At 54.8% G+C, this 16,022-nt stretch overlaps 1 protein-coding gene across 6 annotated transcripts in view; it reads right to left on the reverse strand.

Moving 5' to 3' along the window:
• VAV2 (vav guanine nucleotide exchange factor 2) overlaps positions 1-15,223 on the reverse strand; it is a 112,349-nt gene extending 97,126 nt beyond the window's left edge. For 2 of the 6 annotated variants that reach the window (XR_015745387.1, XM_087943858.1), the window contains exon 1: positions 14,664-15,222. Coding sequence is in view for 5 of the 6 variants with exons in the window: in XM_087943858.1 (XP_087799984.1) it covers positions 14,664-14,906 (243 nt within the window). In the remaining variant the exon portion in view is untranslated. Of the gene's footprint in view, positions 1-14,663 lie in introns of all 6 variants that reach the window. The other 4 variants (XM_087943860.1, XM_026689822.2, XM_087943859.1 and 1 more) reach the window with 4 other exon arrangements.
• Between the last annotated feature and the right edge of the window lie 799 nt (positions 15,224-16,022).

Genomic DNA, 16,022 nt, shown 5'->3' on the forward strand with positions numbered 1-16,022 from the left:
CTGCTCTTGGAGGGGCCTCTGCACATTGGAGGCTGCCCCACACAGAAGAGAGCCTCCCCCGCAAAAAGACAGAGCCAGGCTGTTCTCTGCGGCGGGTGAGCAAAAGGCTCTGAGCATTTCACACACACACACACACACAAAAAGGAGCATCTTTGAAAAGCTGGAATTCCGTTTCCAAAGCCTGGGAGAGCCTGCCCGTCCCTCCTCCCTCCACTGGGCCTTCCCCAAAACAGAGGGCAGCCCTCCCTCTTTCCTAGGGACCAACCGACCAGCTTCACCTTTCCCCTTCATTGCAAAGCTGGACTCACACAAAGCAGCCCCTGAAGACAGTTTGGGGGGCTGGGGGCAGCCTGGCCGGTGACCCACCTCCTGGCCAGGTCATTCGGGTCCCTGACCCAGCCCCCCTTAAGAGGCTGCTCCTTCTGACCCCTCTCTCCCTCCGCCCTTCACGACCGACCGACCTAAGCGCAGCAGGAGAACAAGAGGAGGAAAAGGGTGGAAAGCCCTGGAGGGGCCTTCCGGGAGACTGTTTGGCCTGGAGGAGAGGCGGCTGGGGCAGGCAGATCCTCCTCTTATCAGGCTGGGCAGAAAATAAATGAAATCCCAGTGAGAGGAAATTAGATTTTGCTTCGGTCTCCACTGACGAGGAGATCTGCTGCTGCTGCTGCTGCTGCTGCTCTGTATGACGCAGGGGGTCTGTGAAGAGAGCTGGGCAGGGAGACCCTCCCTCCTCTCGCAAGGCAGCCCCACTGGGGGCTCCTCCTACGCCTGCCCCCTCCCTGGCGAAGGAGGGCAGCCACTCTGGCTGCCTTCCCCTGCCCGCCCACCCACCCACCCCCAAAGCCTCTGCTAACGGGAGGCCAGAGCTAAGCGGGGTGCCAAGCGTGAGTTTTCTTTGCGGGGACAACCGAAAATCAAAACACAGATCTCTCAAGTTTTCACTAGTGGGGAGTACAGACCCCTCGCTGCCTCACTTATGGCAGGGGTCTCCAACCCTGGCCGCTTTAAGCCTGGAGGACTTCAACTCCCAGAATTCCCCAGCCAGCCGTGTCTGTTTCTTTTTATCTTACCAGCTAAAATGAGTGCAGAGGAAGGGATACAAGAGAGCAAGCTATGCTGGCTGGGGAATTCTGGGAGTTGAAGTCCTCCCGGCTTAAAGCAGAGAAGGTTGGAGACCCCTGACTTATGGAACTCACCACCACAAGAACCATAGCAGGATTATGGCAGGGCGTGGGGGAAGGGGAGGCTCCTGGCAACAAAGTGGCTGATATCTCTGCTCCCGTGGCCCCTTCTTCACACAAACACACAGATGCACAAACACCCCGGACTGCTGCCTCGCCTTCTTTCTCTCCCTGAGGTCCGAAGCAGGACGAAGAGACATTTGCAAATTTACCAGGCTAGAATCTGGGATGACCCGAGTTCCAGTCCTGCCCCCAGACAGGAAACCAGCAGGCTGACCTTGCGCCAGTCCCTCCTTCAGAGCCCTAGGAAAGACACAATGGCTTGCCTGAAAATCGCCAGGATTTGATGCAGGCAGTCGCCGGGAGATGACACTGACTGGAAGCCCCCCGCCCGGCCCCTCTCCCGGTTCATGCCAGCCAGAAGCTGCTTCCTCACAAGATGGCTGCTCCCGCTCCTCTTTTCTCAAGGGAAAGACTCTGAGGTAAATTCAGTGCAAAGCTCAGAATCTTAGAATAGAGCTGGAAGGGACCTTGGAGGTCTTCTAGTCCAGCCCCCTGCTCAAGTAAGAGATCCTATACCACCTCAGACAAGTGACCGTCCAGTCTCTTCTTAAAAACCTCCAGGGATGGAGCAGCCACAACTTCTGGTGGCAAGCAGTTCCACTGGTTCATTGTCCTCCCTGTTAGGAAGTTTTTCCTCAATTCCAGATTGCTTCTCTCTTTGATCAGTTTCCACCCATTGTTTCTTGTCCTGCCCTGGAGGACAATTTGGAGAATAATTTGACCCCCAACTCTTCTTTGGGGCAGCCCCTCAAGTCCTGGAATCCTGCTCTCAGGTCCCATCCCCACAAGGGAAGCAGACATCGCACCGAGGCCGAGAGCGGCTCCCAAAGGCAGAGAGGCCCCCACGGATCGCCTGGACCCAAAGCAGGGCTGCTCCTGATAACCGGTCGGGGTGGGGGGGCTTGGGGGGGGTGGGGGTGGGAGTCAGCTCATGCCAAAGTAGCTCTTCTGACTCAGGCTTTGAGGGCCCACCAGGAAAATGCCACAAAACGTTCCCTCCAAAAACAGCATTTGGGGGTGGGGGGGGGGCCTTTCCTGCAAGCCGCCATCTGAAGCCCCCATGCTTACTGAAGAGAGAAGTTACACACACACACACACACACACACACACACACACAAAACTTCAACTCATGTTTTATGAGTTGACACGCAGTATTTTCTAGGAAACTCCTCCGGAATTTGTATGACTCCCCAGCAGGCCCTTTGACTAAGTAACTCAACTGTTAATGCATAAGCTGCCCCTCCCCCCACCTCTACCCCAGTCAGAAAAGAATCAGGGACTCAGTCTCACAATCTGCACCGAATCCCAGCTGCCCAATTTTCCCCAGAAAGGACTGCAGTCCCCTCCCCTCCCCTGGGGGAGACGGGTCAGCCATTCAATCAAGCCACAGTCTCCAGCAGCAGGACCTGCCCCCCCTCCCCCGGGCAAGGGAGCCTCAGCCTGGCTGCCCAATGCACCAGGCAGCCCCCCTCCCTCAAACGCAGGAATGTCCCGGTGGGCATCGGCCAAAGCCTCTGAGTTGATGGCGGGAGAGAATCGTGGCCTGGGGGCACAGACAGTGAGCTGCGGAGGCTGCCCTGGCCGTGGGGAGGGTGCCCAGAGCGTCTCTGAAGGAGATTCCACACCAGGGTCCAGCTCAGAGCAGCAGCAGCAGCAGCGGTAGCTCAGCTGTCCCGCACACCAGGCAGACACCCAGAAGATCTGCCTTGGGGGGGTCAGCCTGGAGCTGGATGTGCGCAAACCCCACAGAGCAGCTGCAAGGAGCTTCACAGCATCCGGGAAAGAGAGGCAGAGCTGGCAGGGCCCGGGTGCCAGGCACAGCCACCATGTCCAAATCCTCGGAGAGGGGCAAGACCATGTCCAGAAGGCCAAAGCACAAGTCGCTCCGGATTTTCTTAAGGCTCAGATGCTCCTCCACCCCCAACTTCACTCGGCCCAGGGCCCTGGGGCCAGGGGAGCCCCCGGATGCTGCCCCCCCTTGGGCCGCTATTCCCCTGCTGAGCTTCTTCTAGGTTGGAGCCCCCCCCCGCCCCCGCCGGATTCGAGCAGGGAAGCAAATTCCTCCTGAAAATGGCACTGAGCCCAGCAGGGAGGCTGGCATGAATAGCAACGGTGTGCCGGAAACGGAGGCGGGGGAGTGCCAGCCCCGGGCGGGCGTCTGGGGCACTCGCAGGCCGCCATCTAAATCAGAGCGTAATGAGTAGGCTCCTCCACCCTGCACGGCAAAGGCAGCCCCAAGCCACAAAAGTTCACCTGTGAAGCAAAAGCTGTAACAAGGCACGAAATCTGAGCCGCTCAGCCGGCAGGAGGGTGGAGATGTGGGGATAACTAGCATCAGCCTCTCCCTCCAGCACAATGTGAGCCTCCTTCGACCAGGGCAGCTGTTTTGCACAAGTAGGAAGGAGAAGGTTCAGCCCTTCCAGCAGAGCAAGAATGCTGAGCTTTGTTTGACCCCTGGAGGCGTTTCCAGCGGGGGGGGGGGGCAGGGGGGTCTTCTCCCCTCTTTAGGAGCAAAAGCCCCTTCCCCCCTCTGTGCAGCTCTGTAGGCTGCCTGACACCAGACCCCAACTGCCCAGCCTCCCTTCTCCCTACCAGGAATGAAAGGGGCCTGGCATACCTGCAGAGTGTTCACCTGGGCGCCTCCCAAGCCAGGAGCAAGGGGCACCCACCGCCCCCTTGTCCAGGCAGGGCGAGGCAAGGCAAGAGAAGGAACAGCCAAGGGGCTCTCCACAAGGGAGGGGGCTTAGAAACCCCTTTGAAGTCCCTGGTAACGCTTCCCCCTGCAGCCCCATAGGGTTACCAGAGCACAGCACACACCCCCACGCCCCCAAAAAAGTCTGCCTGGAGACCTTGTGCCAGCCAACGTGGGGAAGGGGCTACAAGGCCTCGAGCCGGGCAGCTGGCCAACCCCCTAGTGCCGCCTTCCCACTCATCCCCTCGGATCAGCCCCCTCCCAGAGGCCCCAGGGGATTCTTCTCAGGGGCCCTGAAGAGCAAACAGCCCCGAACACCCCAGAGGGGCCCAGCTGCCCCTCCCTCATTCTGGGGACCCCAAACTCAGGCCGAGTTTGTTCGGGCAAAGGAGAAAACGCCAAAGGCGAAGTTTCTGTTTAAGAAAAGAGGGTGAAGGAAACGCCCACCCACAACTCCAAGGAGCCAACTAAGAACGCTGTGCTATTGCAGAGCCACCCGTGGAAGCCTCTCCTGTGGGTGACCTCGTGGACACAGGAACATCAAGCAAGAATCCCTGAAAGGCAGGTGGAGAGAATCCCCAGAATGCAGAAGAATAGAATTGGAAGAGCCCTTGGAGGTCACCTAGTCCAGCCCCACTCAAGCAGGAGACCCCCTACCATTTCAGACAAATGGCGGTCCCAGTCTCTTTTGTTAAAATCTTCCAGTGTTGGAGCACCCACAACCTCTGGAGGCAAGTTCTTCCACCGGTTCATTGTTCTGCCTGTTCGGAAATTCCTCCTTACTTCTAGGTTGGATTCCTCCTTGATAAGCTTCCATCCATCGCTTCTTGCCTTCAGGTGTTTTGCAGAAAGGTTGACCCCCCCTTCTTTCTTTTTCTCTTTCTTTCTTTCCTTCTTTCCTTTCTTCTTTCTTTCCTTTCTTTTTCTTTCCTTTTTTTCTTTCCTTTCTTCGTTCTTTCTTCTTTCCTTCCTTTCTCTTTCTTTCTTCTTTTTCTTTCCTTTCTTTCTTCTTTCTTTCTTTCTTTGTTTCTTTTCTTTCTTTTTCTTTCCTTTCCTTCTTTTTCTTTCTTTCTTTCTTCTTTTTCTTCTTTTTCTTTCTGTCTTTCTTTTTTTTTTTCTTTCTTTTTCTTTCCTTTCTTTCCTTTCTTTCCTTTCTTTCTTTCTTTCTTTTTCTTTTCTTTTCTTTTCTTTTCTTTTCTTTTCTTTTCTTTCTTTCTTTCTTTCTTTCTTTCTTTCTTTCTTTCTTTCTTTTCTTTCTTCTTTTCCTCTTTCTTTCCTTTCCTTCTTTCCTTCTTCGTTCCTTCTTCGTTCCTTCTTCTTTCCTTTCCTTTCCTTTCCTTTCCTTTCTTTTCTTCTCACCCCAGACAAGAATGAGGTGGGTTCCCCCCCCCCAAAAAAAATAGCTGAACATTATCTCCTGAAAAGGAGCCTGGTCCTGCTTCCCCCCCCCCCACGGGGCAGTTGAAGTAGCCCCTAAGGAAAGGCGGGGGGGGCACCACCTCCCAGCCCAATCCAAGTCCTAACAAGGGGACCCTCTCCTGGAGGAACTTGGCTCGGCTGTATGAACCTAAAACTTAACTTTACTCAGGGCTGCCCCAGGATTCTGAGACCAACAGAAACACGGTAGGTACCGACTTCATCCAAGGCAAAGCTGAGGTCCCCAGGGAAGGGGTGATATCACAGCCGCTTATAACAAGGGGGAGCAATGTTAACACCACGGCTTTTCTGCCCTAGATCATCCGGCTGTGGGGGGAAGTGCTTCCCACTGTATCGAGAGGGCAAAACCAGTGAGGAGCCTCATGGGTTTTAATGAATTTCACTAAATGCCTTCGCTCCGTTCCTGAGCCCTGATGCCCCGCAGAAGATCCCAACTACCAGGCATTGCATCCAGGGGCAGTTGCAGATGATTGACCACAAATCCCCAGACTTGGCTGGGCGGCTTAAACCCTCCATCCCGAGGGGGGAGAAGCAGAGGGCTCACCCCACAGGCCAGTCCCCATCTCACCCGACATTTCTTAGCTTGGCTGATTAGCGGTGGGTGGTCCGACATGCCAGCTCACCCTTTATTATTTTCACAAATGACTTTAAGTCAGAGAACACACCTCCTCCCCCTCCTGCTTTCCCCACAACCGCCCTGTGAGGTAGGCTGGGCTGAGAGAAAGTGATTGGCCGAAGGTACCAAAGGCAAACCTCCCCTCTCATTCCTGGAAAATGCGCTGCCAGGAACTTCGGAGCCCTTTGCCCAGCTGGGCAGAGGAAGGACCAAGCAGGGGGGGGGGCATGAGAGCTTCTGGGCTTTTCCAGAGCTCTAGCCCCCACCCCACCACCACTGCCACCCATTGTCTGTTCTACTGGAGCAAAGTTCCTGGCAGGGGGGTCCACAATGCCTGCATTGGGTCCACAATGCCAGCAGGCAGGAGACATTGAGCGATGCTGCCCAGGAATCTGAGGAACCGGCCCCGTCTGCCCCATCCACCAGGAGGGAAAGGGAGAAACAGGCCCTGGATGGGAGCAGCCCCAACTGCAGGCGGGGAGTCTGAAGCCCTTCCCCCCCCCTCCGAAGAAAAGGGCGAGGGGCTCTACTCCACTATCGGATGGGTGGAGGCTCTTATTGAGGCCGCAGAGGAGGAAAGCCTGAGGTCACGGGGACAGCAAAAACTGAACCCCAGGCCTGCCCCACAAGGAGAAGCTGCAGGGAATGGCCAAGACCCAGCAACGTGGCCCCTGTGAAGGCTGGAAGGCCGCTCTCACCTCACTGCATGAAGGCCAGGAGGGACCAGCCTGTCCCCCTCCCTCCTCAGATGGCTTTCCATGCCACTGGCACGCAACCAAATCCTCCTCCTTGGACGTTTCCTTCCACGGATAGTCCCTCCTCACTGGGCCAAATTCAGTGAAGTCACCCAGCTCCTCCTGCCATCCTGCAGAAGCCGCTGGGCTTCCTTGCAGGCAATTGCACCGCCAGCCCCCAGATCCCGGGTCAGCCAGTTGGGGCAGAGCCTGCACAGCAAAATCGCCCTCCCCATCCTTTCCCCAATCTTGGGACAGCAGTGGAAGAGGGGAAGGGGCTGCCCAAGCCCATTCTTCCTCAGGTGCTCTTTAGGAAGGGGAAAAAACCCAAATGCCTACGTGCAGCCCGTTTAAAAACAGGCACATCCCCGAGGGGGACCCTCAAAGGCTCCCTCTTCAGCAGCAGAACCCTGTGGAATTGGCTTTCAGAGGGGCCTGGCCGGACCCCAGACCCACCTGTCTTGCCTGGGACAGAGAGGGCAGTAGCACAATGCTCTGGGGCAGGCATCTTTGGACAAGGAGGGGGGTGCTCCTTTGGCCCTCACTTTCCAACTGTTGTCCTGCAATATCGGCTGCATTTGACACATTACACGGCATCATCCTCAGGTTCGCTAACTGGAAAATATCAGGATGGCCAAGAATGACCGCCAGAAGGAATCTGCTGCTTCAACCATCATGGCGCTATGTGAGGGCGTTGGACCAGACCGTTGCAAAGACTGGCCTGCGCTCTCCTCCTGACCACTTAGGCCATCACAGATGCTTGCTGCTTATCACCCACCGAGTCTTTGAAGTGGACCATCCCATCACCGGTCAAGCAAGCAGACCATCGCTCAGTGCTCTAGACTAGGGGCTTCCAACCTTGGCAAGGTTAAGCCTTGTGGACTTCAACTCCCAGCTTTGCTGGCTGAGGAATTCTGGGAGTTGAAGTCCACAAGGCTTAAAGTTGCCAAGGTTGGAGACCCCTGCTCTGGACTGTTTCCAGCCCTGGCTGCAGGGACCTCCAAGGCCTCCTTCTCTGCCAAGGGAGGGTAAATGCTGGATCTGCCCAACAGAAGCAACCACAAATCTGCAGGAATCACTGCCAAGCTGCTTAGGGCCTTTCGAACAAGCCTTCCCTTTTCGGCCAAAGTTGTGAAAGTTGTCAGGGAATGTAATTCTAAAGCGGGGGGGGGGGGGATTCCCAGTCCATAAAATTCTTCTGGCAAGACATGCAGGTTGAGTGCGCAGAGAGCAACCCGGCCTTTGGTAGCTCGGCTTGTCGCTTTGTCCTTACCCTGGTCCTCATGAGTCAGCCCTGGCAAAATGGGGGGCAACTTTTGGTGGGTGTAGGCTGCCTTTGACCAGAGGTTGGGCACGGTGGATCAGATAGAATAGGAATAGAATGGGAATAGGAATAGCATAGCTGGGAGTAGAGTAGAGTAGAGTAGCGTGGGGTAGGGAACAACAGAGTTGGAAGGGACCTTGGAGATCTTCTAGTCCAACCCCCTGCACAGGCAGGAAATCCCACACCACTTCAGACAAATGGTTGTCCAATCCCTTCTTAAAAACTTCCAGTGATGGAGAATTCAAAACTTCTGGAGGCAGGTTGTTCCATCGGTTAATTGTTCTGTCAGGAAATGTCTCCTTAGTTCCAGGTTGCTTCTCTCCTTGATTAGTTTCCACCCATTGCTTCTTGTCCCGCCCTCAGGAGATTTGGGGAATCCCTCTTCTTTCTGGCAGCCCCTCAAGTATTGGAAGTCCTTCTTCTCATCAAACTACACATACCCAATTCCAGCAACCGTTCTTTATATATTTTAGCCTCCAGGCCCCTAGTCTCTTGCTCTTCTCTACACTCTTTCTGGAGTCTCCACATTTTTTTTACATTGTGGTGACCAAAACTGGATGCGGATAATGATGTAAAATGGGGCTTGATGTGCAAAGGGGCATCATCTTCTCAGATATTTATTATTTATTTTACTGATCAATTTATAGCAACTCAATTCCAAATCTTTCCCTGAGGAGCAGCAGTTTTTCTTGGCCTACGCAGAGAAACCTGGTCACAACCACGGCCCTCATCCTGACTTGTTCCCCAGACCTACACAACTCAAATTTCAATATGGCAACCCAGGCAACCCTGACACACGCAGCCATTTTCACTTCCTTCGAGAGACAGTCATTCCTCACAGCAGACATATGCTACCAGATGATACTTTTCTAACAGAATTTATCATTTCCTCATCATTAGTAAATATTTTGCCAAAATAAGCAAATGTACTTTTTTGCACTAATTTCCAACATTTGTGTGTCGCGTGGAAACATTTGGGTTCTTTTCCCTGTCGGGAACGACATCTCAGTCTTCCGTCCAATCATATCCAGATTCAGCCCCCTGATATTTGGGAACCTGGTTGGGGGTCTCTGCCAACAGGATGGCATCTCTGGCACCCAAAGGGTGCCTCCTGCACAGAGATCTCTGACACCAAAGCTTTTAGCAGGACACGCATGAGATGAGTGCCAGAGGCACTCCCACCTTAGTCTGGGAGCATCTCTTAAGCATCCCACCCTGGCCAGGTTCAGCCATCCACCTTCAGCTCCACCGCCAGAGCCACCACCCACCATTATGCCAGCCTGATCACCATCATATGTTTACTGAACAAAGGTGTGCTAAGCTGACTTTCTCCCATTCACACATTTTTCTGTAACCTGCAGTTATCTGGTCTTCACAGAAAAGCTGCTCTGGGTTGCTACTCATGCTATTATTAATTATTATTATTATTATTATTATTATTATTATTATTATTATTATTATTATTATTATTATTATTATTATTATTATTATTATTATTATTGTTATTATTGTTGTTATTGTTGTTATTGTTGTTATTGTTATTATTATTATTATTATTATTATTGTTATTATTGTTATTATTGTTGTTATTGTTGTTGTTGTTGTTGTTGTTGTTGTTGTTGTTGTTGTTGTTGTTGTTGTTTTGTTATTATTATTATTATTGTTATTATTATCATTATCATTATTATTATTATTATTATTATTATTATTATTATTATTATTATTATTATTATTATTATTATTATTATTATTATTATTATTATTATTATTATTATTATTATTATTATTATTATTATTATTATTATTATTATTATTATTATTATTGTTGTTGTTGTTGTTGTTGTTATTGTTTTGTTATTATTATTATTATTGTTGTTATTATTAGTATTAGTATTATTGTTGCTGTTGTTGTGGTGGTGGTGGTTATTAAAATCCCATTCCAGCCCCTCCTTGTAGCGTCTGCAGTTTGCCTACATACCAAGCTACAATCCTCCCTATGCCAAGGGCACCATCAGATGTTGGCCTCCAATGCTTCCCCCAGAACACTTTTTCGTCATATGCAGAAGGTGCAGACAAGGCTATGAGCCTTAGTGGCATCCCTGCCACATGCTGCGTTCGGTGCAAATGGTGTGCATGCAAGACCAGCCCATTTTGGAACAGGGACAGCCTGGTGTGTTGCTGTCTGGAAACTACCTTTGCAGTCAACCAACAGTTGTCAAAATCCCACAGAGGAGGGCCTATGCGCAGTGAGTGCCCCGGCACAGTTAGACTATGACTGTCAAATCTAAAACTCAACAAAGAGAAGATGGAGGGGGTGGAGGAAGAGGAGGGAGGAGTTAGGAGAGGGAAGAACGCCTACGCACATAACAGGGAGGGCAGAGCCAAGCAAAGGAAGATTTAAAGAAGACTTCTAGGAGAATTGAAGCGGGTCTCCAGGCTTTTTGACTCCCAAAGGCTGAATCATTCCACTTTCTTCTTTCAAGGCATCTGTAGGTCTTCTAGTACTCGCTTCTCTTTCGGTGTCAGAGCCTGGCATGCATAAAGCATGCAGATCTTTTGTCAATTTATTAATGCAGGGATGGAATCGCACATGTTTGAGAGCAGCCTCACTCAGCTCTTCCTTTGGGTCACCTCCTCTCCTGGCTAAGAGAGAAGAAAGGCCGACCTGGGAGTCTGCAGCAGGGCGTGGAGCCCAGGCCAGCGGCCAAAAGCCAAGGACAACTTGGAGTCTAAGAGCAGCTTCTGGGCCAGAGACGTTCCCTGCCTTCCTGGAAGCCCATTAGCGCAGAAGAAGCCCCACACGGGGCAGCCTCCTCCAGGCAGGGATCTCCCAGCCCCCCCACCCCAGCTCTGCTGGGATTAGGAGAGGTCTCAGCCAGTCAGGAGGGCTCTCGGATCTAGGAGCCCCCCCCCCCCCCCATCAGCAGGACGGATCAAAGGTTCTTACGGCCCAGCCATTATTTATTTATGACCTTTTAATCAGGGCAGCAGCCGGTTTCCAGGCACAGCCAGCGGGGGTGGGGTGGGGGACGGAAACAGCCCCCCTCCTGGCTTAATCCCCAGCAGGAAGAGACCAGCTCCTTCGCCCCTGGCAGGGCTCAGCTCTGAGAGCAGGCCGCCTTTTTCAGCTGTGTGGCTGCTGCACTTATGCAAACACTGTTGTGGTGGTCGTCCTTATTGCTCCTTCCAGAGAAGTGCAAGGAATGCAGAGCCCGAGTCTGCAGGGGGAGGAAAGGGCTCCACACACACTTTAGTGCGTATTAAAGGTTCAAGCTTAGCTGGACAGGAGAAAAGGCGAGGAGGCAGCTCTATTAAAATGTAGCATTTTGCTCCAAATTTCAATATGGTGACCTACAACATCGGCAACTCACCCCACTCCCAACCGACCAGGGGTTCAAAGGAATGTGCTTCTACACACACCACAGAAAAGGATGGGCATCCGTGCAAAGGCTTCCATGTGTGCTAGCAGCAACATGGCTGCCACAACTGCAGGCATCAGGCAAGGGATGAGGCCAAAGAGTTGCACAGGTAGAGATACAGATTAAAAGAGTTGGAGAGACCTTGTAGGTCATCTAATCTACCCCCCACCCACCCAAGCAGACCCTACACCGTTTTTTTTTATTTAAAACAAAGTTTTTATTTTTTAAAACAAACATACGAACAAAACATAAAAACATAAAACCATCTTTCAATTATATACATACAGTGTGTCAGTTGGCTACAATCTTTTGTGCTATCCTTTTTTTACCATTACTCACAAGTTATATAAATTCTCACCTTATCGATCTAGCTTGCGCTTATATAATATCAATTATTAAACATTCATTTGACTATTTTTCCATCATTTTATACGAGATATTCTAATTTTCATTATGATTTAACCCACCCAAGCAGACCCTACACCATTTTTGACAGATGGCACAGAAAGGGCAGGGGCTGCTCTCTCTCTCTCTCTCTCTCTCTCTCTCACACACACACACACACACACACACACACGGGGACACACACACACGGACACACGCACGCCAAGTGCCATAGCTAAAGAGGGAGGCGGGCAGCAGTCCTCCTGGGAAATGAGGCAGAAGCTCCGCAGGCAAGTAACAGCCAGCCTTGGGAAGAAGGAAGGGGCCCCAAATGCTTCCAGGACACCCGGGGACCCCCCCAGTCAGTCAGAAAGGGGGCAGCTGCCCTCCCGCAGATTCACGCCCTTTTTGTGGAACTCCTGCAGCCCCCAACCCCTCTCCCACCGGGACATTTTTAGGGTTTCAGGAAACCTCATGGGCAGCAGAGACGGACTGTGCCCTGCAGCCCTTTGGGAAGGGAAGGACGCACCACTGTGAGCCTGGTGCCCCTCCTGGGAAGCTCCAGGGCCAACTGGAGGGCTCCATGGATGACCCTTTGCCAAGACTGAGGCCTCCCGCAGGGAGAAAAAAGGAGGAGAGGTCAGCCGGGTTCCCCCATTTTTGGTGGCTGAGAACACAGCCGCTTTACCAGACTGGATGGCCAAGAACTGGAGTCTTCTTGCCAGTGAACTGAGTGGCAAGTTTTTTTGAGTGGAAAGCCTGGGTTTGAGGGACCTGAGCTGCAGGGCCCCATCCCTGCAGAAGGGCAGAGGGACGGGCTAAAATAGCAATCGCAAATTCTTTGACGTCTGCATTTTTAATTTCTAGGCAAATTCTAGCAAATTTAAAATGCCTATAAACCTTTGTCGGCCTGATAAAAGTTTCATGCTTAAAAGTTTCATCCTGGATTCAGCCTTGGGAGCGTCCTCTGCCCCCACCCACCCACCCTCTCCTTTTCTTTAAAATATGAATCCCTCTCTGATGGAGGGAGGGGTGGGAGGGAAGAGTGACACCTTTGCTTGGCAGAGCAGGAAGCTGACCAAGGGCCAGGATTGAGAAGAAGAGCTTTAAGCCAACCGATGCGCGCAGCAAACACAGACAGGAGGCTGCTCTGCCTTCCAAACAACAATTCCACCCTGCCAGGCTGACATCCCCCTCAGGCCATTCTGCACCCCCCCCCGCCTTGGCTCTAAGGCAGTTGTCAATCAGCAAGGCCTGCTCAAATATTGCACCACCACACAAACTAGGCAGAGTCCATCAGCTGCTGCCAAGGAGACTCTGGGGCTCATTCACCAGGGGGCAGCCCAGTAATGACTCCCATCCTCTACCTGCTCTCCCCCCTTCTTTCAGCCTTCTGCGTTTTGTTTAGTGCCTCCTCTGCTTGGACAGCTTTCAGACTGTCTCTCCATCAAGGCTTGCCTGTCTCTAGGAAGCCCAGAGGAGAAAAACTGACCACCTTAATGCTGAACACTAACCCAGATTCCTGGCTTTCGGGGGTGTTACTTCCTTGAATTATCTCTCCTGTGTTTTCCTTGCTTTCTGGGCACAAGAGATTCAAACTTTAACCCAGCAAACGTTTGTGGAGCAAATATGTGGAGAGCAACGTGGCCAATGCATGGATAAGTGGACCAATGGCTGGGTCGGCAGCACCCCACTTTGACACTGCGTGTTCCTAGGGAAGAAGCCTCCACCCTTCCGGGAAGGGCCAGTTCTTGCCAAAAAGCAGGACTCTCCCTCAGGACTGATTTAGAGGCGAGAGAGACCCTTCTCGGCCTTCCTCTCTGCCAGGCTGAAGGTGTTTTCCAGCGATTAGATTCATTCACAAGTGAATGAATGGCAGGATTTATCTGCACAAGCACAGAGACACACACACACACATTTTGAAAGGATGACCTTCACTTCCCCCTTGCCTGTCCACAGTCCAGACCACAAATGCAGCTGCTCCTGGGCCCACAGCAGGGACCCCTCACCCCACCCAGGCCCTCAGGGTCTCCCCTGAGACAAGGGCCCCCCTTCCCCTCACATCCTGTCTTGCAAGAAACCTCTCACCATTACAACATGGGCTTCGCTGAAACCTGGGTAGGTTCAGATTTGGGCTCTGGGGAGCAGCCTCCCCCCCCCAGCCAGGACTGCACAGAGCATCAGCTCCGGGCCTCCGGGCAGTCCCGCTCTGTGAAACGGTCCTGGGTGGAAAGTCCCAAATGCTGCAACTCCTCTCGGGGCTCAGGGGCCGGAAGGCAGCACCGCCCCCTCCCCGTAAAGGCTCCCGGAATCTGCCCCTGCGACCCCCAACCCTGAGCCAGAAGCCTGGAGCGGAGGGAGGCTCCAGCGTCGGGCCCTCCTTCCCCGGGCACTCCCCGCCGCAAAGCCCGAGGGCCGGCCTGGCCAAGCAGCAGAGGCACCGAGCCGCCTTTGGCCGGCAAACCCGGGCCCTGCGGGGAGAGCAGCGGACGGCTGGCGACGAAGCCGGCTCACTCGGGGCCCGACTTCGAAGCGGCCGCCGAGGAAGGAGCCGCCGGACCGGAGCCCTCCGCCCTCCCGCGGCGCATCCCCGATCCGCGCTTCCCCGCCGGACGAAGCCCCGGCAGGTGCCGCCCACGCCGGGGACCCTCGGCACGCACTACCCGGAGCCCGCGCGGAGGGTCCCCGCCGCTCCCCTCGCTCGGCCCGGCGGGAGGGAAGCAGGGGCGGCTCTGCGGGAAGGCGGCCGGTCAGCTCCGCTCGCCGTGCCCGGGGAGGAGGCGCCGCCGCCGCCGCCCGGGAGCGCGACCTACCTGCGACATCTGCGGACGGAAGTTGATGTCCTTGAGGTCGACGGAGCCGGGCGAGAGGTTGTGCAGCAGCTGGCAGAGCAGCACGCCGTCCCGCAGCGCCTGCGCCAGCTCGAAGACCACGGCCGAGGGCCAGACCACGCGGTGGTTGGCGGGCAGCACCTTGCAGTCGATCAGCCAGCGCCCGCACTGCCGCCACTCCGCCATGGCGCCCGGGGGGCTGCCTACGCCCACCGGCCCCGCCATCCCCGCCCGGGGGCCGCCGCCATGGACCGCAGGAGGACGACCGGGAGCCCCGCCGAGGCTCACTGCGGAGGGCGCTGCGGGAGGACGGCGGGCGGGACAGGGCGCCCCGCCGCCCCTTCATGCCCGCCGGCCGCGGCTCTCTCCTGCTCTGCGCCGCCCACCGGCCCGCCTCTCCGTCCGCCTGCGCCGCCTGCTGCTCCCGGGCCGCCCGACCGGCGAACAAAGAGCCCCGCCGGGCCGCCACCGCTGCGAGCCGCCGGGCCGGGCCTGGGCTCTTTTGTGGAGAGGCGGCGCGGCGGAGGGTCTCCTCCTTCCCTTCCTCCCTGCCTGCCTCTCCGCCCCTTCTCCCCGCCCCTGCGAGCCGGCCGTCGGCGTGGAGGGCGCGGCCGCGGCGGCTCCTGGCTGGCCGGCTGGAGAAGAGCGGCGGGGCGGGCGAGGGGCGGCGGCGGCTCCGCCCAGCCTCCGGGGTTCCCGCGACGCCGCCGACTGCGTGCCGAGCGCTGCTGGCGGACGCCGGCCTGGCGAGGGGGAACTGGCCGGGGAAGCCTGCAGGAGAGGCCTAGGGGCCTTCCGGGGGCGAAGGAGCCCCGAGGCGGCAGCAGCTGGGTTTCGCCCCAGCCCCTTCGCGGCCGAGGAGACCGCCCGGTCCCCGTTTGCCCGGCGGGCCTCTGGAACCCGAAGACGAAGCCTCGGGCTCCGTCTGGAAGGAGAAGCCACGGGGGGGGCTGCTCTGCCCGCCGCCCGCTCATCCGGCGCCTCAGCCGCTTTCTGGGCGAAGCAGCCCCGAGTCCCTGGGGACTTCGAGAGTGGCAGGTTTTTTGGGGGGGAGGGGCAGTTAGGTGTTTTTGACCAGCGCAGGAAGAGACGAAATGACGGGAGGGAAAAGGAAGCGGCGCGCATTTTATGTCTCCTCAGACGCGCCTAGAAAAGTTTCCAAAAGTTTGGGGAAATGATGGTCCGTCGGTCTCCTGCAGGTGTGAGATGGGCGGGGCTTGGATGATGATGCCACGCCCACTGCCCATAAATACCGACCCCCCCCCCTTATCAACCTCTTCAGTAGCTGCAAGTAAAATAAGGCAGCTATTGCACTTTTCCTCAGACGCCAATTCAGAATTC

The sequence above is a fragment of the Notechis scutatus genome, chromosome 15, assembly GCF_049901735.1.
Source record: "Notechis scutatus isolate UNSWTSFEM ecotype Mainland chromosome 15, rNotScu1.2, whole genome shotgun sequence".
NCBI lineage: Eukaryota > Metazoa > Chordata > Lepidosauria > Squamata > Elapidae > Notechis > Notechis scutatus.